The 26,995-nt window shown below is 40.8% G+C and overlaps 2 protein-coding genes across 3 annotated transcripts in view; both read right to left on the reverse strand.

Annotated features, from left to right (window-relative positions):
* Window positions 1-4,351: 4,351 nt before the first annotated feature.
* mlnr (motilin receptor) lies at window positions 4,352-9,592 on the reverse strand. The gene is made up of 3 exons (XM_061045721.1): window positions 9,497-9,592; window positions 8,183-9,023; window positions 4,352-4,650 (listed from the first exon to the last, which is right to left on the reverse strand). The coding sequence occupies exons 2-3, from the start codon at window positions 8,964-8,966 to the stop codon at window positions 4,352-4,354; spliced, it is 1,083 nt and encodes a 360-aa protein (XP_060901704.1). The 5' UTR covers window positions 8,967-9,023; window positions 9,497-9,592.
* Window positions 9,593-12,706: 3,114 nt separating this feature from the next.
* fndc3a (fibronectin type III domain containing 3A) overlaps window positions 12,707-26,995 on the reverse strand; it is a 45,331-nt gene continuing 31,042 nt past the window's right edge. For both annotated transcript variants that reach the window (XM_061046947.1, XM_061046946.1), the window contains 13 exons: window positions 26,464-26,550; window positions 24,453-24,591; window positions 23,917-23,985; window positions 23,681-23,799; window positions 22,552-22,657; window positions 22,166-22,341; window positions 21,894-22,007; window positions 21,580-21,729; window positions 19,947-20,293; window positions 19,222-19,434; window positions 18,704-18,870; window positions 16,312-16,436; window positions 12,707-15,480 (listed from right to left, as the gene is read on the reverse strand). In XM_061046947.1, coding sequence (XP_060902930.1) covers window positions 15,157-15,480; window positions 16,312-16,436; window positions 18,704-18,870; window positions 19,222-19,434; window positions 19,947-20,293; window positions 21,580-21,729; window positions 21,894-22,007; window positions 22,166-22,341; window positions 22,552-22,657; window positions 23,681-23,799; window positions 23,917-23,985; window positions 24,453-24,591; window positions 26,464-26,550 — 2,136 coding nt within the window. In that variant the 3' untranslated portion in view covers window positions 12,707-15,156. The remainder of the gene's footprint in view (window positions 15,481-16,311; window positions 16,437-18,703; window positions 18,871-19,221; window positions 19,435-19,946; window positions 20,294-21,579; window positions 21,730-21,893; window positions 22,008-22,165; window positions 22,342-22,551; window positions 22,658-23,680; window positions 23,800-23,916; window positions 23,986-24,452; window positions 24,592-26,463; window positions 26,551-26,995) is intronic.

Consider the following 26,995-nt stretch of genomic DNA (forward strand, 5'->3'; position numbering starts at 1 on the left):
GAAGGAGGAGGAGGAGGAGGAGGAGGAGGAGGAGGAGGATGAGATGTTAAACACAAAAACAAAACGCAACAGTGCACCACAATAAACACTAAAAGAACAATTATGTGATGATGATAAAATACTATGCAGTGAAACATTTACACACTCCAAAATTAGCCATTAAAAAAACTTGTGAGCCGAGTTTTAAAATCATTAATAGTGATGAGTTCCTGCAATTTGAGTGTTTTTTTTTTAAGACTGTTCCATGCGGAGGGAGCGGAGTACATGAAGGCCCTCTTCCCAAACTCAGTACAGTACGAGTTCTGGGGACTGACGTATAGATAGAAAGTCCAGAGAGCGCAAACTGTATGATGGATTTGATTTAAAAGTGAGGTGGGTGCAGAGGTATATAGATACCCTACTGGGTGATGGTTACACAAGTTTGACACGCAGTTGGGAATGGCTGCAGGGAAACTTAATGCTATGGTTAACAACAAAATAGATTTGGCTTCGTTGTGGTTTTATCCACAACCTACTGCAGAACTGAATAAACCAATTAATAATATCTATTGCAAAATTGCTAAATCAGTTCATAAAAGGCTCAACAATACTGGAAGTTCTCTCCCATCTTGCCCTATTTGGGGGCAAGCCTATACAACACCTCACTTTCAGTATCAAGATGCACCTCAAGCTAAATATGGAATCCCAACCTCTGTATTGTGATACATATTGAATCCTCAGGTATTTTATTATGTCATTATATAATACTCTAAAGTATTAGTGCATTCATTTGAGGGGTTGTGAACATTTTTTATATTTACACGATTTCAATGCAAACAGGACTAACATTGTTTTTTTTTAGCTAACTAACTAAAACAAACAAAGTAGTGATCGCAATCTATGATCTCTTGGAAATAGTTCCACATCTTGATTTGGTTGAACTGATTTAGAAACTACTTAAAGCCATTCTCATTTGATCAACAAGCCATTTAAACAATTACTCCTCTTTGACTGGCTGATGGGTTGGAGGACAGGGCTTAATGGAGAATGTCATCCAGACTATTCTCAGCATGGCTACATGTAGTGCATGCACCATCACAACAGTGATACTCTAAACTACCAATAGTAATATATTGTTCATAAAGCATCTTGCCCTATTTGGCGTAATCCTGTTTTTGTAGCAGGTGGTAAACCATTAGTCAACACAAGGTGGCAGAGTTTTAACATTAATTGTCATGGAGATAAAGTCAGGAAGGTAAGAATACGTTCATATTGTCATTTAAAAGAACAATGTAACTTTAATGATTCATCTTTCATGCTTTAACAATTCAATCCAAGATGCATAAAGGTGAGCCACAGAGAAAGGTTTAGATGATAAGTTAATGGAAGCTGTTACCAAAAGAGGATTGGTCTCTACTATTACTTTACCAGGAGAAGGACAACGTGGGTTATCTTTCCACAAGCAGCTGGCAAAGAAAATTGAATATTTCCAAGACATCAAAATGTGTTAGTTATAGAATTATTCAGAAGGTAACAAAATAAAGGCATCCTTTTCAGACTGATACTGGCATGGATGTGGTAAAAGAGGCACCCAATTACACTGTCTGTGTGAATACCCTTCATTGAATTCCTTCTGGTCATTGATCCAAAAGGTCCTTTACTGTGCATATAAGGAGACAAAATAGATATTTGATGCAAATGAAATGTGTAACATTTAGTTGTCTAGGTGCTAAACGGAAAATTGTTTTGAGTTTTAAGATACAAACTGTGAACTGTTTTAGTTTGAGCAGTTGGTTGGAAGAGTTTAAAGGGATGGAACAAGCTGCTGACACATTAATGCATCTTGAGCAGTGCCTTCCTTTAACAACATGTACATCAGTGGAATCCTGCAAGAACTCTTCTTTTCTTCCACAAAAGGCTTTTTGATTTAGATGAAGATTTTTTTTTTGTGATGTAAAATAATTCAATTGATCTATTTCAAAGTTAGCATGTTGCTGATAATCTGTGAAATGGGCTTTAATTGGAAACTGATAAGATTTCTTACCAGGAGAATAACAAAAAAATATAGTAGTCCATGCAGTTTTTAAAAATGTTTGACCAATCAAAATCCCAGAAAGGTTTGACATTGCTGTAATTTATCTTCACACGTTCATAAATACACAGTTAGTCCGTCATGACAGCAGTATGATTTGGCTCCCCCCTCGGGTCAAGAAACACTATTACACTGAAATGACCTGTGCTGAAGCTGTGTCAGAAATCTTATTTCCCAGAAGAGATTATCTAAAATAGAAGCAAGTTTCATAAGATGATGAATCTAAATATAAAACAAACATGGTGCAAAGCAGAAACGTATGGAATTACAAGGAAATGTATATGTCCATATAGTTTCTTTCAATTCACTTTTTCTGTCAGCCCGTGTCTTGTTTGTGGGTTATGGCATATTCCTTTAATATTACAACCATACAACTATTTGTATATGCTATAATGAGGCACACAGCCATCTCAGCACGTTTCTTGCAAATCATTTTAAATATGTTTTGAGCATACATTCTAAAAATACATGATCACAGAAGTTGCTTAACAACAGGCCTTGGGTAATGTATGTAAGAGCCTTGATGTGAAGGAAAGACTGATAACACTTTAAATAGCTAATTCAGCTACAGTATAATAATAATATAATAAAATACCAATTTAGTTGAGGCTGTTTATTCCTGTTGAAGATCAAATCTCCCAGCAAAACGCCATCACTTAGAATAGACACGACTGCACGTATGTTACAGAACTCGAAGATGAGTGTGCAGTTTGTTAAAGGTTGCTGTTGGAGTGGAAGTCACAGCCTGAAAAGCAGATTGAAACCAAACAAACAGTTTATTTCTAAACCTGAACAATTCAAGATGGTGTGAAAAAGTGCCTGAAGGAGGTGATGATGGCGCTGGCTGGACCAGTCACTCGCGGTCACTCTCTTTATTATCAGTAAAGAAAATAACCAACAGAGGAGTCACGCAGCTTGCTGATCGCTCCCCAGGTGATGGCAGAATGGTCTGAGGTGTATAATCTTTCCCCCGCTGCCTCAGCTCCTCTGACAGAGATGAATGGCTTGTTAAAAAAAAAAAAAGAGGTGTCATGAGGATGAGTCAACCCAGCAAGACTTTGTCTCTTTGTATTTGTGCAAACCAAGGCCGGATGATTCATGGGTAAAATCATGACAGTTCCCTTTCAAGGACAAGATTTATGGTAGACAGAACCTGGAAAACTTTGGGTTTATTTTTGGATTGGACATTGTTCAGGTTAAAAATACATAACTTTGACATTACCTTTCTTGCCACAGTGCATGGTGTACAAAAGTGCACAATTTCTCATTCAAAATGCAACATCAAAACAGATTATTACAATGGTGTCAAGATTATGCAAAAAGAGGCAATAAAAGCAATAAGCTCTGCCACTGCTGACAACCTAATATCTTTATTCCTCTTTGAAATGCTTTTAGAGCAGCCATTACTTTGAATATGGTGATGCAGGGACATTGGCTGCCAGCACAAATCTAACTCAGAGCCCAGGTAATGTAATAGCAGTGTCAGATTACATGTGATGACCAGCACGTACGCAGCCCCAAAACCTTAAGGCTCAGGTGGCCTCTGTATGCCACACACACACGCACACGCACACACACACACGCGCACACACACACACACACACACAAAACTGCGCCCATTTTCATAGTAATCTACTTTCATCCAATATATGTTCTATCAAACAGGAGAGCAGGTACAAAGCCCTGCAAACACACAAACACATATGAACGCACACGCGCAGACACACACGATCAAACCTTATCAGGTCAACGAATGTTCCACAGCTAATGGGTTTACTTGTTTTGATTCTCTTCATTAATAAGGACATCCAACATACAGCATGATAACAACGTTTCAACAAATTCGATTGCAGCCAAGACAACAATTAAACAATGTAAATGAGCAGACATTTCAAATGAACACCATTTGTCATGAACAGAGAGGGATCACTTATTAATCAGTTCTGTGGGTTGATGATTTCTGTGAACTGAAATGGTGCATGTGTTCATGACAGGAAGCAAGAGAACCAAATTGATGGTAGAGGTAAATACTTGACATGAGGTTGGAAAATAGATATAATGGTTTCTGTCAGAGTTAGCTGAATTGAAATGGTCTTGTAAGATACATTTGAATGTGTCATGCTTGAAAATCCTCATTTCTCTTTAAACTGAGTAATTGAGTGCTGGGCAAATCTCAACCCCATTGGTCTGTACGTGTTAGGAGTTGTTCCTCTTTTAGCTGCAGCTCCTGAACTCTAAAGAATCTCTCCCTTGATGAGAGAAAAAAAAAGAGTGTGCCCCTCAAACCACCGTCAGGCTTTCATTCAGGGTGGAGATGTGGGAGAGCTGCCTCTGGCCCTGGTTGGCTTGTCCGGATCGACAGTGCAGTAGGAACAGGCGTTTGGCTGCAGCCCTGTACTTCTGAGACATGAGGTTGTAGACGACAGGGTTGATGGAGGCGCTGAGGTAGCAGAGCACCATGGAGGCCATGTTGAACTTCTGACTCAGCATGGCCGTGTCGTAGTCGTCCACCTGGGCAAAGAGGTTCCTGCCAATGTGGTAGGGCAGCCAGCAGATGATGAAAGCCAGCACCACCACCACTGAGGGAGAAAAAAGATCAGGAAGGGGACATGACTTTTGTAAAGCACTTATTCCTTGAGATAGCATGACATGTAACACCTTCTTAGAACCATAAATGGACGTTTTTACACACTTGCAACAACAAACAAAAAACATAATGCGCTAAGCTGTCCGCTGTCCACATACACACTTTCAGGCAGGCTGTCCCTGAAATCTTCCTGAGTTTCTTGTTTCCATCAGGGAGACTATCACTGTCGGGCAGAGGGGCGACATGATGGAATGACTAAGACGCAGAAAGGGTGGGCGAAGGAATCAACAGTCTGATGTTGTGATGATAATTCTTGGCTTGTAGCACGGTATCAACAAAAGAGTGGAGAAAAGAAAATACTTAAAAAACAGAAAATGTGATGAAGCGGTTTCATCCCATGCACCAAGATGGCGGCGGTCATGCACTTGTCGCAGGATATTAAAGTCTTCAACCCCTCCCTATTTCCTGCTGCCTCCACACATCGGCCAACCCTCACTTCATGTGAAATATTCTCCAAGGGGATGGCATAAAAAAATATTGGGGTCAAATTTGGGATGAAAATATTCAGTTGTTGGTAGCTTCAGGAGCTTTGTGCATTTGCAACACAATTATGGATAACATGGATAAATCAATTTCCTCACGTCAAATTTAGTCAAGAGATCAAATTACTCCAGATGTTTAACTATTCATTTAAAGCCATGTTTAAGGCCAATTTATAGGCCAACACTTTCAGTTGGGTGTCTTTGTATTTTATGTGTCCTGCCAGAGGTGAATGTCAAAGTTAGATATCACTAACATGTGGTGCTGCTTTAGTTCAGTTGGATGAGCAGGCATGAGGCCACAGTCCTCATCACACTAGTTGCAGGTTTGACTCTCTTTCTGGAGGCTGTTTGATGCACGTCATCCAAAAGTCTCTCTCTCTACAGCTTTCTCATCCAAATAAAGGCCAAAGCGTAAATTAAATAAGTTACGTTTGCGTAAGAAATATAAAAACATAGCTGTAGTATTTGTTTTGGTTTCATGAAAATCAATAACCATGAGGACAATGGGAAAGGCGTTGGAGTTTCACATACTCAACAACTGCCTCATTTTCATTGTAATCTTCTCTTATCGAGTTTATGCTCTCTCAAATAGGAGAGGAGGTACACAACCCTGCATAAATAAACTGAGACTAGCATCTTTTTGCAACTAGCATTTCTCTATTCTGTACTGAAGCCCAAAGCAGACATAAAACACATCTCAATTCTCTAGTGAAAACAAGTTATTTCCTGTTCTCTTTTTTTTAAGACCTTGAATTATTTCTCTTGGTATCTCAGGTTAACAAATCTAGTTTTCCCATTGTGACAGGTTCATTTTTACTCATAGGATTTTTTAAATATTGGCAGAATAATTATTTTTTTGGCGATCTAACTTAGAAGACAAAAAACAATAGGTGGGTCACTGTGATAGACCAGACCATGGCATGCCACAAGGCAATGTTGAATTCAAGCCTATTTCTATAGTACAAAACTTTTCAGGGTAAACTGCACTTGATAAAACAAACAGCCACATTTTTCACTCCAATTTAACCCAATCTTTTTAGTGCCAGCGTCCTAGGGAAATCTAAGATCTCAAGAAAACAACAATATTACTCCATGTCACAGTAAAATGGAGGAGATATGAAATGTATGAACATATGGCCACTTAGGCCTCCGTAATATTACTTTCTTTTATTGCTCAATTTAAATGAATGACTTTTTCAAAAGGGCCTTGTTTATCCAAAACCAGTGAGAAGATAAACACACAGAAATAATAAAATATCACCTGGGAAATAAGAGTGTTGTCTTTATAACTTTGGCATATAACAGTTTATCCATATGGGACCTTTTTATACTGAGTCTGATTAAAATATTGGTTTTCAGGCTCTTTAAGTAACCTCTGATCTATGGGCAGTGCCAACCCCTCGACATTTACTAATGACCAGCTACAATTTACAACCAAAGGACTTCTCTTTCAGCCCCCAAACACGCACGCACGCACGCACACACAATCACTCACCCTCACAACCACACTACTTCTCTTGTTCTCTTAAGTGATGTTGGCCTGTAATTGGCTCCAACCATAAAATAACACTTTCAGTACAGGCAAGTATGTGAGCTAATTAGTGCATGTATCCAGCAGTAAAGCTGTGAAGAAAACATGTCACTTATCAGAAAAAGCAGACAGCTTTTTCTGTTTTTGGTGTGGAAATTTAACGCCTGTTGAGGTCATCACCGAGTCACTGATATCGATCAAGAAGCCCAGCAGATAAAACCGCCATCAATTTGTCTGATGGCGGCAGTAATTCAGCAAGGCTAATACATGTCAGTTCAATAATTAAAAAGAGAGGCATTTCTGGCTTATATAACAGTTATCTATAAATTGAACACCTACATTGTGTGCACAGAGTGGACAGACGACACACAGAATTGATTGTGTCGTACGAGGAACAGCAAACACTGAGGGACTCCAGAGGTGGGTGACAGGAGCAGATTGAAAAGGACTGTGGGAGCATGCAAATCTGCATTAGGTCTGATTCATGGAGGCCTCTGATGACAATCCAATTTGGGATTCAACAAATGTGGATACAAATGGCTGCTCATCTGACAACATGAGCTCTGTGCCACGTGTGTTCAGCTAATGAACAGCTTTAATATCCTAATGGACGTTTCATAACTAAATATTTGGTTAATACAGAGTGGCAATGGTCTTTCACTCTCAAACAGGGTTTCCTGTGCAGACCTGCCAGAGCTGCAAATTAAAGCAATCAGAATGTGCAGTGGCAGGACATGATTTGCTTCTGACAAAACAGAACAATTTAGCCGTTGATATCAACATGAACACAGCAGCGTTCTCGTCCTAAAATAACAGGATAAAAGACACACAGTGCACAGGGAAAGAACTTTTAGAGAACTAGAGTGAACAAAGGAGGTGAAGAAACTTTTAGATTTAAAACAGAGGAAAAAATGACTTCTTTGTATATCTGTTAAACAAAAGAGCCAGAGCAGAAAAGCACAAATCTCTCACTAGCGTGGTGATTTCTTTAAGCAACAGTGACAGACAGGCACACTGTGAACAGAGAGATATCTGGCTTAATGCCACTCCTGAGTCGTCTGCCTTTATAATTTCTGTTTTAAAAAAAAAAAAAAGCACAAAGAGGTTTTAGAAAGCAAAATCACAGGGCCTAACTCCAGAAAATTGAAATGGCTCTGCTCTTTTGAGAAAAGAAAGATGATCATTATGTACAGGTTTACTTGCAAACTGCAAAAGTGAAACTTTAAAGTCCCACTACAGAACATCCATCTGTTCCACACTACAGATTTATTTTTGTACAGACGGTTACAAGCTGAAGATGAACGCCTTAAAACAAAGACACACCCGGCGGTAGTTGTTTATCTTAGTCTTTCAGTTTTTGACCATTGTGCGCTCCCTGATATCAGCATTAGAGCGACAAACTTCTGTTGGCACGGTCGAAAAAGAATTATGAAATAAAATGACTCACGCACCTAGGATCTTGACTGTTTGCCTGTGTGACCTTTCCCGGGCCAAAGCGCAGGGGCCTTGTAGGTCATTTTTGCTTTTCCACAGCTTGTACCCGATGGAGCCGTAGAGGAAGATGAGGCAGAGCATTGGGCAGAAAAAGTAGGTGGTGGACACCCAGAGCATGATGTGCAGCTGTCCAGAGATGATGGCGTTGCTGGTGTGTTTGCACTGCCCTGTATTGTAGTCGGGGTGTGTTTCGTTGTCATACTCCACTCCAACCAGGAAGAGTGTTGGAGCTGCCGAGACCAGAGCGAAACCCCACAGGGCGAGGATGATGTACTGGACCCTGCGCCTGGTCACCAGCACCTTGCTCCTGAGAGGGAAGCTGATGGCCAGGTAGCGCTCGATGCTCAGGGCCGTGATGTGAAGGATGGTGGCTGAGGTGCACCCCTCAAAGATGTAGTGATAGAAGCGACACACCGCCTCGCCGAAGAGCCACGGCACGTACTTCCACAGGCGGTAGAGATCAAAAGGCAGGCAGAGGAAGATGATGAGGTCGGACACCGCCATGCTGGACAAGTAGAGGTTGGCCGTTGTCTTCATGTCCTTGAAGTGCTGGATGATGAGGATGGTCATGGTGTTTCCGGTCACCCCGATGATGAAGATGAGGATGCAGATGACAGTGACAGGGATGAGGGTGGAGGCGGGGAACAAGGAGCCCTCGTAGTGGTGGTCGTCTATGCTATAATGAACCATGGTCTCTGCTCTACCAGCATGAAGGTCAACCTGGGGTCTGGTCCAGGGCATGCCAACCTCCACAAAGTGCTGGAACTGTCACGTGTGTGTTCAAGACTTGAAGAGAGGCTTGGGAGAAAAATTAGACTGTAACTAAACTGATTTTTCACAAAATTGTATTTCTCTTAACTACAAATTTTTGAAAGACTTTAAGTTTCTACTGACGTCCTGTGGAGATAATTATCCATGTTCTTATCTTTTAAAGGCAGCTTTTGGTTTCTAACATTAGTAATGATAATAAACATCTGTTGGAAGAATATTAAATGGATAGGAATCTCTGTTTCATTTTGTTCTAAGCTGATCTGTGATTTTAAATGACTGTATGTATTTTCCTGAAATTGTATAAACTCTGAAAAGGCTTAACACACACTATTATAACAGAGATTAAATGTCTGCTATTTCTATTTACATATCATGCAGAAGTAAATGGAAACCAGTGTAAAGGGCTCCAACACGCATAATCCCTGGTTTAATCTTTTTCTTTTACTCTAAAATCATGAATAACATCCCAGAGTAAAAGAGATATTTGCAGGTGGCCTTACCTTTAAAGCTGAGCTGGGTCTCTCAACCTTTCAAGTTTGGTTGCTCTCTCTGTGAGTGTCACTGTAAGTCGGTGGAGGAGCAGCAGCTGCAGGAGGGTTTCCTGAAGTGGCAGAGACGGTCTCCGAGGCTGGATAACCAGTCGAGCTCTGCTGAGAGATGAAGGAAGGAGCACCTCCTCCACAGCACCCAGAGGAGTCAGGGAGCGACAGGGAGGTTGCCTGCTGTGTGTGTGTGTGTGTGTGTGTGTGTGTGTGTCTAAGTATTCTTCATAATCGAATGATGACAGGATGGATGTTGGTAAAAGACAAAAGATGGTGGGGATAAGGGTTGAGGGAACCCTCCTCCATCACTGCTGCTGCCCGGATGAATCAATCCAGATTGAGGATCATAGTGATCTGGACTGAGCATCAATACATAATAAATATACATACAAAGAGGCCCATATAACTGTATTAACTAATGCATCAATCACTTGAATCTTTGCATGTTCGCTAACCCGTCTGAAAATGAAAAGCAAGTTCTGTTTTGGCCTTATCGAGCACCAGCCTGCTCTGTCTCTCCGCTGGGCTTCATCACTCCACGCACCCATCAGTCTACTCTTCCTCTTCATCCTCACATTTGCTATGTGGCTTCTCCAAATAAACCTGTCTTCAACAACGGTGGTTAAAGAGGAATGGCAATTAAGAAATTCTTATAAACAGTTGTCAGTACCCGGAGATATGACACGGGCCTAAAAGCTCTAAAGATGAAAATATATATCTCCAAGAAACATTTAAATCACCATAGTTGAAAAATATAATCTCAATGAATAAGTGAACGTGCATTTGTTTATCTGTGAGATATTAACAGTTGTGCCACCCGGTAAAGGTTAAAGGTCAGTCTTCAATACTGGATAAGCAGTGTGGATTTTAACTAATTCTCAAAAGAATGAGTTTGAGTCTGATTTAAAGTTTTTACTCAAGAGAAAGAAAGTATAAATCTCCGCAGATCAATCTAACATTTACATAATTGTTGCCTCTGTGTGTGAACTGAATGATATCCCCAACTAAAGCGTCACAGTTAAAAGGTGAACTATTTTAGTTCCTGATCCACTGGTTTTCCTATTGAGTAACACAAATCACCAAAGCTAAGATGACCTGCTGGATGACCAGCCGTGTGCTCTGTTGGTTCAGAGCCACAGCATCCATTAGATCTCAATGAACCTTTGTAAGCAGAGTCACACTGACACCGGGGAGTGTTTGTGTGTTTACACTGAGCTGACCCACAGCCCGGATGAGGCGCTCAGACCTCAGGAGGGGCAGCAGGAACGTCCCTCCTCTGTCATTGTTTACTCCTGTCAAAGCAACAGGACAGGGAAAGCTTGTTTACCCCCCCCCCCCTTTTTTTTTGAGGGCGATCCAGTCTTTCTCTCAACAAGGGCTCACGTTGTACACAGAATGGTGACGGAGACGGGTGAGCCCACTTTCACCCTCATCAATCACGGCTCTCTTGTTTGCACCACTCAGGTGAGCTTGTGCAATGAACATGGGCTCTTATCATGTAGAAGCTTTAATTCAGCATGTTCTGTTTCTCTCACACACACGCAAAGCTGTCTCTGAAGACAACAGAATAAAGAAGAGGTATATTCGTAATGACATGAGGAAATTCAACTCATACTGTTCTGTGCTTGGCTGGTGGTCGACATTTTATTCTAAACACATTTTTTTATCTTGAAGGGCAGAATGAAAGAAGAGTAAATGATGGAAAAGTCCAGACCAGGAGTATGAAGCCTCTGAACTTCAGTGTCTAATATCTTAAGCAGTCAAATGTACAAATGCATATTTCACTCACAGACCCTTTGATTGGACAAAGAAACAGCTGCTAAGTGCCTCGTCTTTTAAACCAGTTTCAGTGCTAAGCTTTATGGCTGTTCACCAACTGCCTTCAAGTTCCTCTCGGAAAATATGTGATATACTGTACATGATGTTTTGGTAAAGGGGGTCCTTTCTGTGACGCTCAGTCTACTTGTGTCAGGTAGCAGTTTCGATTGCTACACGTGTCCACACTATTCGGTTTCTTGGCTGGACGTTAGCGTCTAAATTATCTTTCCAACTGAATGATTTAAAAAATAAAAGATGGTAACACCAAGCTACTGCAAACTTGATCAGTCATTAAAAGTGTTGTCTACTTAATAAAACACTGCATGTTCTTTAGAGGCAAGTACTGTTGTTATCATTAAGGATCCGAACAAATAACAATTAAATGAGTTATTAAAGCTCCTGTGAGGAGATTTTTTACTGGTTACAGATCAGAATTAAATTAAAGGATGTGTCTATATGACCTAAAAAACAAAACAAGTAAAAAGACTGATTGTTTATTTATAGTTATTTGTAATGCCTTAAATCGCTGCTGCGGGGTAAGTGTCAGATAAGGTGATTAACTGCATGATGCTAATTTTTTTTAGGGATGGGATTACGTCACAAACCATAAATTCCTCACAGGAGCGTAAAGATACAGTAACTGCTCCTTTATTTGATAGGTCAGCCTTTTGATAGAGAGCAGATGTTGGAGTGTTGAGTTTGGAGGCTACATGCTGCATCAATAAGGGCTACATCTTAAATATATGGTTATCAAAATATGTCTTATGTTTCCATATATTGAAATCATCAGAAAAGTGTTAAAGGACACATATTATGCAAAATACACTTTGCCATGTTTTCCTAACGCTAATATGTGTCCCTATCTGTCTACAAACCCCCCAATCATGAGAAAGTCCATCCTCTCCGTCTTTTTGCCTGCTCCACTTTTCAGAAAACTTGTGCTAAAACAGGTCGTTTGGAGATTTTCTCTTCATGACATCACAGAGGACAGTAACCCCTCCCCCAAGTGGGTGACACTCCAACAACTAGGTGTTTGTGACCTGTAACTGTAAACAATACAAAACAGAGAGGGGCGTGGTCAGACACAGCTCACTCACATTTAAAGCTACAGACACAGAAACAGCCTGTTCTGAGCAGGACAGAAATAGAGAGATTTATAGGCATGATCAAATACTGGAGCAGAGTGGATTTTTAGAGATAAACTTCAAAGACATGTTCTGGGGAGCTTTGAGACTTAGCTTAACTTGTTGTAAAAGAGGATATTGTGTGACCTTTAAAATGTGACCACTGAAGTTCTTCAGAGTTTAGAGAAAACTCAAATGTTTTGTAAAACCATCAGCACAAACAAAGTCAGAAAAGCTTCAATTTATTAAGATTCAAATTAGGGAAAAAAAATAAAATCCTTACATTTCAGAAGCTGGAATCAGTTAATGTTTGTTGTTTTTGCATGATTAATGAATGAATGAATCTATGTTACTTACATAGATACAGAAAAGTGATTCAACTGATCATTTCAACGTCTAGATGTTTTCAACAGACCCCTGGTAGCCAATATTAAAAAGAAGCCCCGTCATTGCTACATTTACTAAATGAGTAATTCAAAGACAAATATATGCCCAAACTTGCAACATGATTAAGAATAATAAATCTTTTATTGTGCATGGATCCTTTGTAGATATCATGGCTATACAGATACACTTTAGATACATATCTATGATTATACATTTTCCCATAACGAACATTTTAAAGTGATATGTCTGGTAGTATGTATAGTATAACAAATTTCATTTTGGAATGTACGGTGTATGAGGTAACTGCAAACATTAAAATTACATAAAAATGGTCTCTATTTTTGTGCATATTTTACTCATTTTTGTAGCATTTTGTTAATCTCCCCAGCCAAAGGTAGTAAGCCCCGGGTGAAGAAGTGTTAAAATGGCACACGTTGCAATCGCTATCAAAAATAGGAATTTGAATTCTTTCAATGACAAAGAGAAGACATCTGCAGGATGTCTCAAAGACCAAATCATGTAATTACCCAAGACGTTTAGCAAGGTACCTGTATTTCATTTCAACATTTGCAATAGCAGTCACCTGCCCAAAACCGAACAACACTAGACCCTACAAGCAGATTACCACTGACAACTCAGTGTGAGCAATCTGTTACGAATACTTCACACACAGAGAAAAGGCAAATTTAGATGAACAGGAAGTACATGATATAACACATTTTGTATCTGCCATTTCCATTCCATGATTCATGGGTACTCAGGATTTATTATTTTCTCTGGAGAGTTTGAACTTATATTACTTCAATATAAAAAAATATACTTCACACATGTAGAACCTGACAAGAGAAATCAAAAGAAATCAAATCTAATACATAGAACTACTTTCCATTTCTTTCCTGATTACGTAGGTTTACTAACATCAAATTAATGCTGCGAAAAGTAAAAGTAAATAAAACACATTTTAGTGTTTCCTAACACTAAAAGAAAAAACATCAAAACTTTAAGAAATTAAGAAAATTCTCCCGAGACTTTTTTTCCTCTCCAATTAAGGCCTCTGAAACAACTGGTACACTTCTTTCCTCTGGTTTTCTTTTCCTCTTTTTTTTTTTTGTTGCTGAGATACTTCAGCTGTTTCAGTGACACATTATGTGGTACTACAACTTTTAAAACACCCAAAACACAAGTAGGGCTTGCACAATCTCAAAGTATGTTCTATAAAATGCATCACAAGACCAAGACACAGTCAGTCAAGGTTTCCTTTCACTAAGGTGCAAAATTAATTACTGGGGAAAACCAAAAACGAAAAATAAAACAAAACATACATGTAAGCATACATTTTTTGTGCTGAACAACACGATTTCAGAGTAAAGCAGCAGTATAACTATATGATAGTAAAAATAATTAGAATTCACTGTTTGTTTGGTTTTTGTTTGTATTCTATCTTTATATTGAGCTTTTTTTTTTCTTTCTTACAGGTCCTTGTGTCTTCACTGTACAAAAATATACTAACATTTCTCCAGTCATTTTTGCATCCTTAAACATTCTGAACATCAAAAAGGTTGGAAAGTGCTAAATGAACGTTCTACAATGTGAACAAGATTTACTTTCCGTGTCTTCTCTCACCAGACCCCTTAAACTCCAGCAGGGGGTAAAGTCCCTTCATCTGGCCCTGAAGCCCTCCCAGCCGTGTACCTCTGTGGCACTAACTACATACAGTATACACATCTGGACACACACACACACCCCACTGTGCAAACACTGGCCCACCAGGTCCCAGGATCAAATAGCACATAGGCTAAAGACACACCTACATACTATTTTTGGAACACATCTATCAAAAAACAGTTTCATACTGGACACATAAATGGAAATATAAATAATGACTATTTCTATACACATATATATATATATAATCAACAAGTACATGAGTCAAAGTGCCCCTTCCCCCCCAACCACCTCCCCATAAACAAACCATATTCTAGCTCTTTCTGAGTTCCTTCTGCGCAGGAAGCTGATCATGATGGAACAGAAATCTGAAATGAACAACAGAAACCACAAAGTCGTGGCAGCGTGACAAAGGCAGGAGAGTCCGTCAGGTTTCACAGGTGCCAAATAAGATGTTAACATCCCCAATTTTTAACCGCTATTCAGCTCTCACTAACCAGCCCTAATGCGAACACTCTGTTGACAACAGAAAACAGTGAGTACAAAACAAAGAATACAAAACAACAGAGAGGGGGAGGGGGGGAGAATAAAGCTATAACCCTGCAGCCGGGTGGTGCAAACTGCTCATTTAATTACAAAGTACTGGATGACAAAAGCGATGAGAATAGCGATGACAGCGAAAACCATGAGGAGGAGGAAAGCACACTGCTCGTCTGTCAGACTTCGTCGGGCTCGGTTTGACTCCGTGCAGGCTCTGGACCCTGAGCCGGTCGCACCGCTGCCTGAAGCCACTTCGTTCCGCTGGGGGGAGAGGGTCACTGTTGGGCTGTAAGGACCGCTTAGCTCTGGGGTGTCCTGACACTGCCTGATAGCACAAACCCGGAAACGGTAGTCGCTGTTGGGCTGCAGGTTCTGTACATGGAAGGATGTGGCGGAGCCTTTATAGGCCTGCAGACAGGAGGGAGACGAGTGGAAAAGTGATCAAATTTTTTTTTTTAAATGAAGCTTGCTTTGTTTGTTTATTTATGAGTTATTGCAGTACAAAGGTAAATTCAATATTTTTGTAATTTCTGAAATACTGTAATTCAGCTGCTGTAAGGACTCGACTTTGTTTAGAAATGATAATGCATCTTTCTTTCATCTTCTTAAATTTGGAGTATTTTCCGATTTATTTGCAAGAGCTAATACTATCAAGTGGTTCAAGTTATTCTTGAAATAGACACTATTAGAGACAAAAAGAAACATTAAAAGAGGTATAAGTAGTTTGTTTTGACGTTTTTAAAATGGAGAAAGTAAGAAAAATGTTGCCTCATGCATTATAACTGAGACTGCTTCTCTCAGAAAAATGAATAATTCCGCTTTCTCAAACATGAGCTTTTCAGTCTAGGCCACAAAGACTGACAATGAAGAGGAAAACAAACTCATGCTGGATGACAGCCTCATATTTCATCTCCCTGATTCAATCGCCATATATGATGTGGTGAGATTAGCATAAGCCTGCTGTGGCCATTACTCCAGGTTAACATGGCTGGAGGCCACAGAGAGGGATGAATGTGCTGGCAGGGGCTCGACACCTGGGATACCTCATGGATCAATGACCTTTGCATAATGGACAATTTAAAGTCAGTGGTAACACATACAGAGTGCTGCAAAGCCCCGGTGAACACATTAAGGCCCTGGATCCATCTCTACCCTGATCTGCATAATAAAAGCTGCTGGGATGGATGGCAGGTTAGCCGCATGGAAGGGCAGTAGGCCCGCATACAACAACATCCGTACCTGTTTAAAGTCAGAGTTTCCCATCATGCATTGCAAGGTGTAGATGATTGGGTCACCCTTCATTGGCGACAGGGCCTCCCATGTGACTTCACAGGAGTTGTCATCAAGACGCTCAACTTTTGGGGCTGAAGAGGAGAGAAAAAAAAAAGAGTAGCAGTTGTAATGAGAACTACAAGGAAAGTAAAAGATCTGCAAAAAAAAGAACATTGATTTTTTTAAAGTTTCTCTGTGATAGTTTGCATTTACAGATTGCAAGTCTGCAGCAGTGCTGTGACAAAGTTTGGCTGTCATAACGCCTTTGGACATACACATTGCATCCATAACATCTTCGTACTGGTGTTCCAGTGTGTGGTGTTTAAATTGTGTTATGCCATTGCAATTTGGAAGTGTGGGACCTTCACATACACACACAATGAGACACACACACACACACACACACATACACACACACACACACACACACACAGTGCTGTTCCACCCTGCCTTCTTCAACGTTACATGTTAGGGCTGAAAGATATATGATTTTAACATCACAATTGAGATGTGTGCATGTGCAATAGTCAGATCGCAGAACATGCAATGTGACCTGAGGCACGTCATGTTGCCATTCTTCAGTTTTTCTCCTTATAAATGACTAATCTACAATAACTGCTGATATCAACTTCAGTAATCACAGAACTGACAGTTGTGCATGCAGTCTTTGATTACCCTGTGTGTAAAAAACAGACATACAGGAGACGCTGCTACTGTCTCATACCTCGGAATGACGCTCGAGGCAGACGCTCATTTACGCAAGGCAGATTTAAAACGAGAGTATTCCTGCTGCTAGGTATTGGCTCTGGCTCGTTAACGCTGTGGCCACATTTACAGACTGTGAACAGAGCAGATGTGCTGCTGATTGTTTACTCTTAGTTGCTACGTCCAAAGCGCTCACGCTGAAGTGAGTCGCAGGCAGCCCAAGACGGCGAGCTTTCGTTTAATCAGAAGTTACTTTCACTGTGCTCATCATGCAAACTAAACATGGATCTTTAGAAATGGTTGATGAAATACAAGTCCTCTTTTTCTCTCTCCACATGTTGTCTCTAATTCTGTCTGTGTGTATTTCAGAGTCACTGTTAGGAGTGCTGGACATGTGGAAGTAGAAGGGGGTTAAGATTGGCAATCAGAAAATGACTAAATCATAATTAATAAAAAGTATGATTGTAATAGATGTGTGAAAAATATGACGCAATGTCAGTTTTTTCAAATATTAAACATTGCCATCATCTTCCCCCCATTACGCCTCTGTTACTATCTTCGATGGTGGATCGGGGCTGAACAACTTTGCCTCACTGTTCCCCCTCAGTCATTACATATTGCAGGGGCGCAGGTATCCCGCCTTGAACTGGCCATGTGTAAGAGCCAGAGTTACTCTGGTGGAGATGTGGGGAAGACTACTTGAAGAAAAACCCACCAAAACTACAGTAGTTGGTTTGAACTCTCAAAGTAATCTACAAAAACCTCAGTGTTAGAATTAAGAATTAAAAAACCTTCCTGAAGTGGATAAAGCTTTGATTTATTTCTTATTAAAAAGCTAAATAAAAGACAAAACAGACGTTGAACTTCCAACATAATTTCCATGTGCTGTGAGCTCTCTGTCTGAATGAAAGCTTTGGGGGATTGTTCAAAGTGGGCTGCTGCAGAACAATTTGCTTTGATACGAGGGTACTTGCTTTAACTATGTACAGTGACTCAGCTGATGAGCTGAGAGTGAAGACTCAGACAACTGCATACAACTTCAACTCATTAGTAAAGTGCCATAACTATGAGTCATTGGTTTCTTTAGGTGGCGTGGGCGACTTTATAAGCTTAAACAATAAATGTAGTTATTTTTTTAACTTAAAAAGTGCCCTATTAATTATATGAAAAATACAACAACCGGGAGGATTTCAACCTGATGCTTTAATGGTTAGTCTGCGTTCAAACAGCTAATGGTTAAGAGTTCACTCCACTATGTGGGGAGCCAACGGTGTTAAATAATAGTGACAAACTGGCACATGACTGCCTGATTCAAAGGAGGTGCTGCATTGAGAATAAAACACACATCCTCATTACTGACTTCAATATGTGGGATCAAAGGAGGCCTCGCAGAAGCTGCTTGAGACCAGAGCAGAGTGCTGAAAACCCGACTGATGATGACAGACAGACAAGTGAAGGTTCGGCTGCTGGGACTTCATCAAATGCAAGTCAAACTGAGGTTCAACTGAGGTTATAAGCTGAGCACACTTGCTGTCTGTATGTCAGCAGTGAGTGTAAAAATAATAAGTGCGGACCCACATCCGGAATAAAAGGGAGCCAGAAAGAGCATAAAAGAGAGAAAAGAAAGCGAGAAAAGAAAGAGCTGCCACTGTACCTTTCAAAGGGGCTGGAGGAGAGCGTGGGGTGGTGAATGTGTAAACATTGGAGAAGGGCCCTTCGCCCGCCTCATTAAAGGCCTGGATGCGGAACGTATAAGAGGTAGACTCATTAAGCCTCTGGACTTTGTGTGTGTGGCATGGTCCTTTATACAAGGATATAAATCTGCAATGACAGGAACATGAAGAGAGAGAGAGAGAGAGAGAGAGAGAGAGAGAGAGAGAGAGAGAGAGAGAGAGAGAGAGAGAGAGAGAGAGAGAGAGAGAGAGAGAGAGACAAAATAATGAGTCAAAGGGTAACGATGACAAAAAACAAACGAGACGAGTGTCTCCTCTGACAAGAAATATACAGTGGATCATAAGTCCCTGTCTCCTTATACAGGCTCTCTGTCTGACACATTACCTTTACATATCATGCCCTCTTCTATAGTCATCTACAGCTTTTCCTGAAACACCCCCCTTCTCTCATCACTTTCTCTCTTGTCACTTCCCCTCGCCCGACTAATGGGCCACTGACCTGCCGCTCTTGTCCCCCATCTGCAGCTGATACTGGAGAGCATCTGAGGTGGAGGCTTTGGCTGGGCCATCGCCCCACTTGAGCCTGAGGGTCTGGTGGCTGAAGGCAGTGCACTCCAGGCGGGGGGGCTGTGGGGGTAGGGGCTTCGTCTTCAGCTTAAAGGTGTGACTAAAGGGGCCTGCTCCCAGGCTGTTCAGGGCTTGGATGCGGATCCTGAGGATGGAGAGGAAGAAAGGTGTGAAGATCAAAGAGCTGAGAGGACTGAGCTGACCTGAGCTGGAAGATTATTGGCCTAAACAGTATTTCCCTTCTTTGGCAGGTGTTGATGTTCAGCCTCTGCCAGTGTGCAGTCATTTATATTCATGCTTTGTATGCTGTTTCTTAATTCTACATCACCGTCACACTTCCTCAAAGTTGACAGTCTATACAACCTCTCTAATTATTTAACAAAACACATAACTATTGGTTTGTGAAAAGTCAGACCTTGAAGGCTCAACTATTTCCAAAACAACTGCTGGCCCTGTCAAGAACAACCCCAACTAGTATTATTTACAGACGTAAAGAATTCTACTTCTTTTCAGTTCCGTTAAGCATCACAGACCTATTTAAGAACCGAGTATGCTATGTGTGTTACATCTATGCATCCTGATATTTTAAGAAGTGACAATTTAAAAAAGGTGCAAAGTGAGGTTGTACAAGTGTTACACAAATCAGAAGGCACCAACCTGTAGCTGGTGTCAGGCTGCAGATGCTGCATGATGTGTTTGGTAACAGGACCGACAACAATAGGCTGGCGCTCTCCGAGGTCAATCAGGTAGGAAGTGATCTCAGAGCCATGATCACATGGGGGGTCCCAGCTAATACCCAGGCAGGTGGATGGGGAATAGAACAGTGGTGGCCGGTACTCACTATCTTCATCCTCCTCATCCTCATCAGGGTCCACTTGAGTGTCGTACCTCTGCATCTCAGACTCCTTCAGCATGTAGATGTTGCTGACTGCTGCAGGCACAGAGCAGGGTGTCTGGCACAACACCGCTTCACTGAAAGGCCCCATGCCAGCCACGTTCACAGCCTGCACACGAGCAAGACACAAGATTTACCGTCAACAATCACTTGTGAGGCGAGGGGACACGTGTAATGTCAATGTTTGGCCACAGGGTGGAGTTCCGATGTAAACATCCCTGCTTAGATTTTCAACAAGCCATAAAAAGTATCTGTCTTTTTTCTAGCCAAGCCCTTGGGTTATTAAACAAATGCTTAAATAAAATCATACATTGACAAAGTAGGAAAAGATAGTCAAATTAAAGTCTGGATTTATAGCTTGACCAGAGGGCCTGAAGTGTTGACCAGTCGTGGCAGTGTGGAAACTGAACACATTACCATGTGATAACCCATTAAGGTCCAGCTCCCTTCTTCCCATGTTAAACTACAAAAGAGGCTGAAAGCAAAGCCTGAAATTTCAGTCTAAACCAGACCCAAAGGACATTTTAATGCCAGAATGTGACTCTTTGACACACACTCTGGCTTCATTGGTCACAGTCTGAAAAGCAGTCTTCACTGCAACAGCACAAGGCAGCAATGGAATTACCAGCTGCTTTATCAGCCTGTTCATGAGGATGAAGTTACTATAGAGAAGACTGCATGTAGATTAAGATCTAATAAAGTGCAAGCCAATCATCACAGGCAAGCATAAAAAAAAATCAAGCCTCTGTCAAACAATAAATGAAAACGTTAAAAACAAATTTTTGAAATGAAGTATAGACCAATCAAGAAAAGCTGCAACATGATGGCATGATGATGGTTTTATTGGAGGTAAACTTTTTTGGACAAATATAATCAAAATTTTAAGTACCCAGGTATGGATTCACTAGTAATGTATTTCCTACACAGGATGAAGAACGAGTCAGTGGAGCGCAACCTGCTTCCACTGACGGCGAAATGAAGGCATTTAAAAATAAGTATCACTCCTCATATTTCAAAAAAAGGGGATGCTCAAAAATGTCACGTCTTTGGGATCCATTGAGCAACGATGGAACAGATGGAACGAGAAAAGTAGGAGAGAATGACAAATTAACTCTAAAAATAGCTGCGTTATAAATATTCACCACTGATCTTCGCTGTTTTAACCTGTACTAATCAAATATTGTGAAATTAAAATATACTTCATTTTATTCGAAGCCTTTTGGGTTCATCACATGTCCTCATGAAAACATGGTTTCTAAAATAACTCAGAGAGGATTTGAAGGTGAAATGTCATTCTTTATTAATTATAAGGTGAGATCAGAGTCTATTTTTAACTCAGTCTTTTAACAATGGATACAGATGTTAATAAAAAAAAAACGTTTTATGATTGCTCACCTGGACCCTGCAGAAGTAGTTGGTTGCAGGAAGCAGCCCCTTCATTTCATGGCTGAGCCCGGGTCCGCTGTAACACACCTGCATGCTGCCCTCAGCAGCACCCCACTCCAGTCGAAACTCTGTCACTGGAGCCCCGTTGCTGGGAGGGGCCTAGAAGAGAAACACAAACGAGAACTCACATAAACACATTAACTTATTGCATGGTTTGATATTTATTTAGAAATATGTTAGTGTGACCCCCATAAAAAAAGGATGTATGTGATATTATAACTGACTTATGTGAGTGGGGAAATAGCAAGTGCAGCTGGTCCTACCTCCCAGTTCAAAACAACACAGCTGGGGGATTTGCATGTGGTAGAAGGAGCCTTGCACTGCTCGGGGGCCCCGGGGCCGGTTGTAACTTCACAGCGCTCGGACAGAGGTCCAAACTATCGGCAGAAAAAAGAACAAAATCCAATTTATTAAAACTGAAAAACTTCACATTATTCATTTTAAACCATACTCAGGGAGAGAGGTTTGAAAACATGGTGCACAAAAACATTCCCTTCTCCTTATATTGCTAAATCCGTTTTGACATTTTTCTTACCCCAGCCTTGTTTGCTGCCTTGAGCCGGAAGCTGTAGGTTTTGCCAGGCATTAAGCCTCCCACAGAGCAGTCCAGCTCTGGACCCTGGTAAACCTCCCTACTCTCCTCAGACTGCTGCCCACTCACTTCTACACTGTAGCAGGACACGGCACTGCCTCCGTCTACCTGAGGTGGACCTAGAAAATGTGTGCAACAAGTGTCAATAAAACAATGTTCTGTAAAAATGTGAAACAGTATATAGACAAAGATTCGATTTCAAACAGATAAATAATACAAACTGTATGATTAAAGCTCACTGCTTTGAGGTAGTTCGCTACACAAATAAATACATCAACAGAAGCTAGAATACATCCCACACAGATCCAAGTTGGAGAGGAATGACTCACCCCAGCGCAGTTGCACCTCCCTAGCTTTGGGCTTGCCCACCAGCCGAGGGGGCTGGCAGGGCCCTGGGGGCACTGCGGGAGTCTGGACCTGCAGGGTTTCCGACAGCTTGCAAGGGAAGACAACACACCAATTAAGACCCAGAGAAAAAACAAATTGACAATCTCGCCCCTCTCCTCTTTCTCCAGCACAACACATACTCATACACACACAGGTTACAAACTGTCATTACCACCAGCTTATTGGACAGATCCAGGATACAACGGCCCAGAAAAGAGACAAACCTAAATGTTTCGTTCATATTAATACCTGGCTGTGCACAGAGAGATATGCTGTGTTCCTTATAAAGGCGACAATATTGTTATAGACATCGTCTGGCTTGTCCTCAGACTCTCAACTTCAGCGACAAAAGGCAAACATGTGAGTGTTATGTCACATTGCGCTGCACCAAAAGGCAGGATCTCGCCACCATGAGTCATGTTTCTACACAAGCCCCATTATGAATAAATGCATGCACTAACAGCTGATGAAGAAATTAATGAAGAGTGTCTGTGAACTGAACTAATTAAGAAAAACATCCTCTGACACATGCAGGGAGGGTTAATCGATTAGCAGGCTTTGTCTTGTACTTGCACACGAGGAAGGCATAGTATTATCTCCCAACATAGGACACTGGCTGAATGACAATTTCTTATTAAAACTCACCATAAATAGAGCGCATATCTAGAATTATTCATGTAAAAATGATCGGATCAAGCATGGGGTGAGGGGATACTCATCATGCTAGCCCATTTAATGACAGCATATGTAACAGCCAAAATAATGTGTCAAAGAGCCAATAGAAAAACAGAGAACAATAATGCAGCTGCCAATATGGTGAGAATATTGGTTAACATATTCTGAGTTTAAAAGATCCTGATTCCTAGTTTAAAGTTTATTTTGAGTTAAATAAAGTAAGGGTAGGTATAAAAATGCACAGATACAATATGAATAAGATATCATTGTGTTCCACGTTCCACCTGTGATTACATGAAAAGTAATTGATCAGCAGACTCAAAGAAAGTCTGTGGTGAAAACACAAAATAGTATGCATGACTTTGTGTGCACATGTGCTGATGCTGAATGACTCACCGGGCTCTGCCCTCCCTCACTCATGCAGTAAACTCGCGTCTGGTAGGAGCAGCCAGGCTTCAAGCCTTCACACACATGCTCCATAGCTGGCCCCGAGTATACCAGCTCCCATGACATACCTAAGTACAAAAACAATACAAAAATATTAGAGTTATGTCAATTAACTTCAAAATCAACCTTTTTTTTGGTTAACTTCTATAATTGAATATTATTTAATAACACCATTATTAACTCACCGCTCAGGCCTTCAGACAGCTCCACAACATACTTTGTGACTTCTGCTCCACCATTTTCTTTTGGGGGCTCTGAATTGCAAACATAAAGAAATAAAAAAGATTATTAAACTGCACTAAGTACGTTTTTTTCAACTAGGTTGCCTGGCCAACTCATGTTGTCTGCTATTTCTAAAGAAACCTATAAGAAAAATGATCCGTTCAAGTAGGACATTGTGGGAGGGTTTTGATAGCAGGGGAACTGGCTGCCTCTTTAAATACTGAAAAGACTCATTAAAAATAACTTTAAGACATGTAGTTGTTGACTAAGCAAATTAGCCACTGATGTGGACACAGTTCTCAAAGCTTTTTCAGAGATTATCAAAGATTCATTCTTATGTCTGAATGTGTTAAAGAACGGTCCGTCGTCTTCCGAACTGACTACATGGAGTGTTATCTCTCTCTGGCAGATAAATCTATAGTCAGACAGAATTCAATGAGTAAAGTCAAAACCTAAACTGTCAACTATATTCAAGAATGATGGAAAAATAAATGCTCACCCCAGGCCACCTTGAAGCTATTGGGCAGGACTCTTCCTCTGATGACAGGCCTGCAGGGACTGCTGGGTCTGTCTGGGTTTGTGATGAACTCGACCACCTGGCTAGGGTTACTCTTCCCCTCCGAGTTATATGCCGCCACCTGGAGGATATACATGAGACATATAATCACTGTCAGAGTATTTGCTATTTTGTGTAGGGATGGCAAGTATATGAAGGTCATTATATTTCCTGATAACAAGCAGTGGCTAGCCTCAGTGAAAGGTAATGAAGGGGTCTGACTGAGTGAATGTAACCCCTCTGCCCTAAATGGCGGCAGACAAAAAACCACATTACTATAAAGATTCAGCTCCTTACATCTACAAACTAATTTTCACAAAAATGTTTAGACATTACAAGCAATGCAATCAAAAAAATGAGGCAATAAGCTTTATAGGGCTTTTATTTCAGTTTTGCACATCTGCCATAATCGGCAGATCTCTGCGAGCCTGCTGAGTACAGCTCATCCACATACTGTAGCAAGACAAACCTGCACAGCAACCAGCCTTCCCTCACACTGCGCAGCAGGATAATTGGAAATGATTGAGGGAGGGAGTCTTGTGGGTGACTTATGATAATTTCTACCATTTGGGCATATGGGGGGAATAAAAAGCTCTGTCTTCATCATGTTTAGGAATGATGTGGTGCTAAGTTTTCAGGCAATGTGAACAATGACTTGTAATGCTGTTATCAGTTGATGCATAAATCTGATTTCATGTTCTCTGTAGCTGCACAGAAAGAGAGAAAAAAAGCGTTAAGAAAAAGATCCATTTGATGCTTGTATTGCACCTCTGATATTTAACTAAAATGTACAGCTACTAAGTTGTGAGGAATAAAAGTTACGCTTAATTTGTTCAATAAAATAAAGGTATACTACTTATTTGATTACTATTAACACAGATCTAAAGCCAACTATGCATTTGACCGTCAAATATAATTTTCAGACTTCACTACTGTCCCTTAAGATAACAACCCATGGCCTGAGAAACTAAGAAAAGCCCTGCAGCATTTTCATTTTCCCCCTGTTACTCAAACAGATTGATTAGCTAATTTGTTGGGGACTATTTTCCAGACATGAATACACACCTACACACACTTCTGAGTATTTTTGTCAGGAATCTAAATGTGGGATCATCACAAACACAGTGGAGGTGTTCATCGTAACAAAAGGAAATCTCACCCAGGTCTTGGCGTGGCTCGCTGACGTGTATCAAATAGTTTAAGGACTTACTTTTTTTAAATAACAAAGGCTTAATAAGGCCTTATACGGACAAATTGGAGCAAATTCTATCCCATGACTAATTAAAAAACCTAATCAAGGAGGCACAGCATATTTTGCTTAAACATTGCTAATCAAAGCTCAGAAACACAAGTGACAGAAAAGTGGGAAAAAAGGTGATTATCTTTAGAATGACTCAACCTACTGAAATGCAAATACTGATAAAACTCTGACTTTCAATTTAAAATCAATAATGTATCTAATACGTCATGTCTATTGTTTTGACATTATTTAACCTATAACTGCAATGGTCTGGTGATAACAGGTGAAGAGAGGTCATCTGTGGCTACTCAGAGCTGTTTAGTCAAACAGTCAACTATTTAGAGGACAACGTCAGAATGAGAGAGGGAGGAAATTAGGGACTAAGGGAGATTCAGTGACATGGAGAGGAAGATACTAGTCAGTCCCTGAACTCGGTCACATTACTTCCAGCCAAAAAGCCTTTGTGGCTCATAGGCTTTGCTTGGCAAGCTTCTCATTGGGGCCCGGCATGTGCAGAGCGGTGGAGTTCTAATATTTATGTTTCAGTTGCCCATAGCCCTTAAGAAGAATCCTGCAAACAGATGAGTCATAGAACCACTGTGGGCCTCAGCACCCTCCCTGCAAGAAGCCTGTCCCCTCCACAAACACACACCGCAGCGATATCAAACCTATGTATCACCCGCTTTGACTGCAAACATCACAGAGCTCCCTTACCCTAAACTTGTACTTGGTACTCCTGTGGAGATTCCTGACAGTGCAGGAGAGCTCTTCGCCATCGTAGCTTGGCTGGAAGCCATATCCCTGGGACAATGACAAATGACAGGGGGAGAAAGAAAACAACCAGGTGAGCAATGACTAACAAGACAACCATTGTAGCACAAAAACAAAGTGGTCTGCAGGAGACAAACAGCTACAGGGGATGAAGGAACTTTTTTTGTGTTTTCACTGTCCCAGGTAACTGCTTGAGGCGATGCAGGCGGTGGTGACAGTAGCAATAAGTGTCAAGTAACTATTAGAGCAAACCGCTGAGGTGTCACACAAAGAGAAGAGATGTCAATTTGATTTTAGTGAACTGAAATTATTAACAGAAGTCATGAATCAGTATTTAGCTACAAAAGCAAAAACGGTCAAATAGATGTGATTTATGAATTGGTTAGGAGTGAATGTGAAAACCTTGCACCACGTTAATTGTGTACATTGTTTATCATGATGTATCAATGTAAGACAAAGAGATGGGCTTTGTGAT

The sequence above is a fragment of the Labrus mixtus genome, chromosome 9, assembly GCF_963584025.1.
Source record: "Labrus mixtus chromosome 9, fLabMix1.1, whole genome shotgun sequence".
Classification (NCBI taxonomy): Eukaryota; Metazoa; Chordata; class Actinopteri; order Labriformes; family Labridae; genus Labrus; species Labrus mixtus.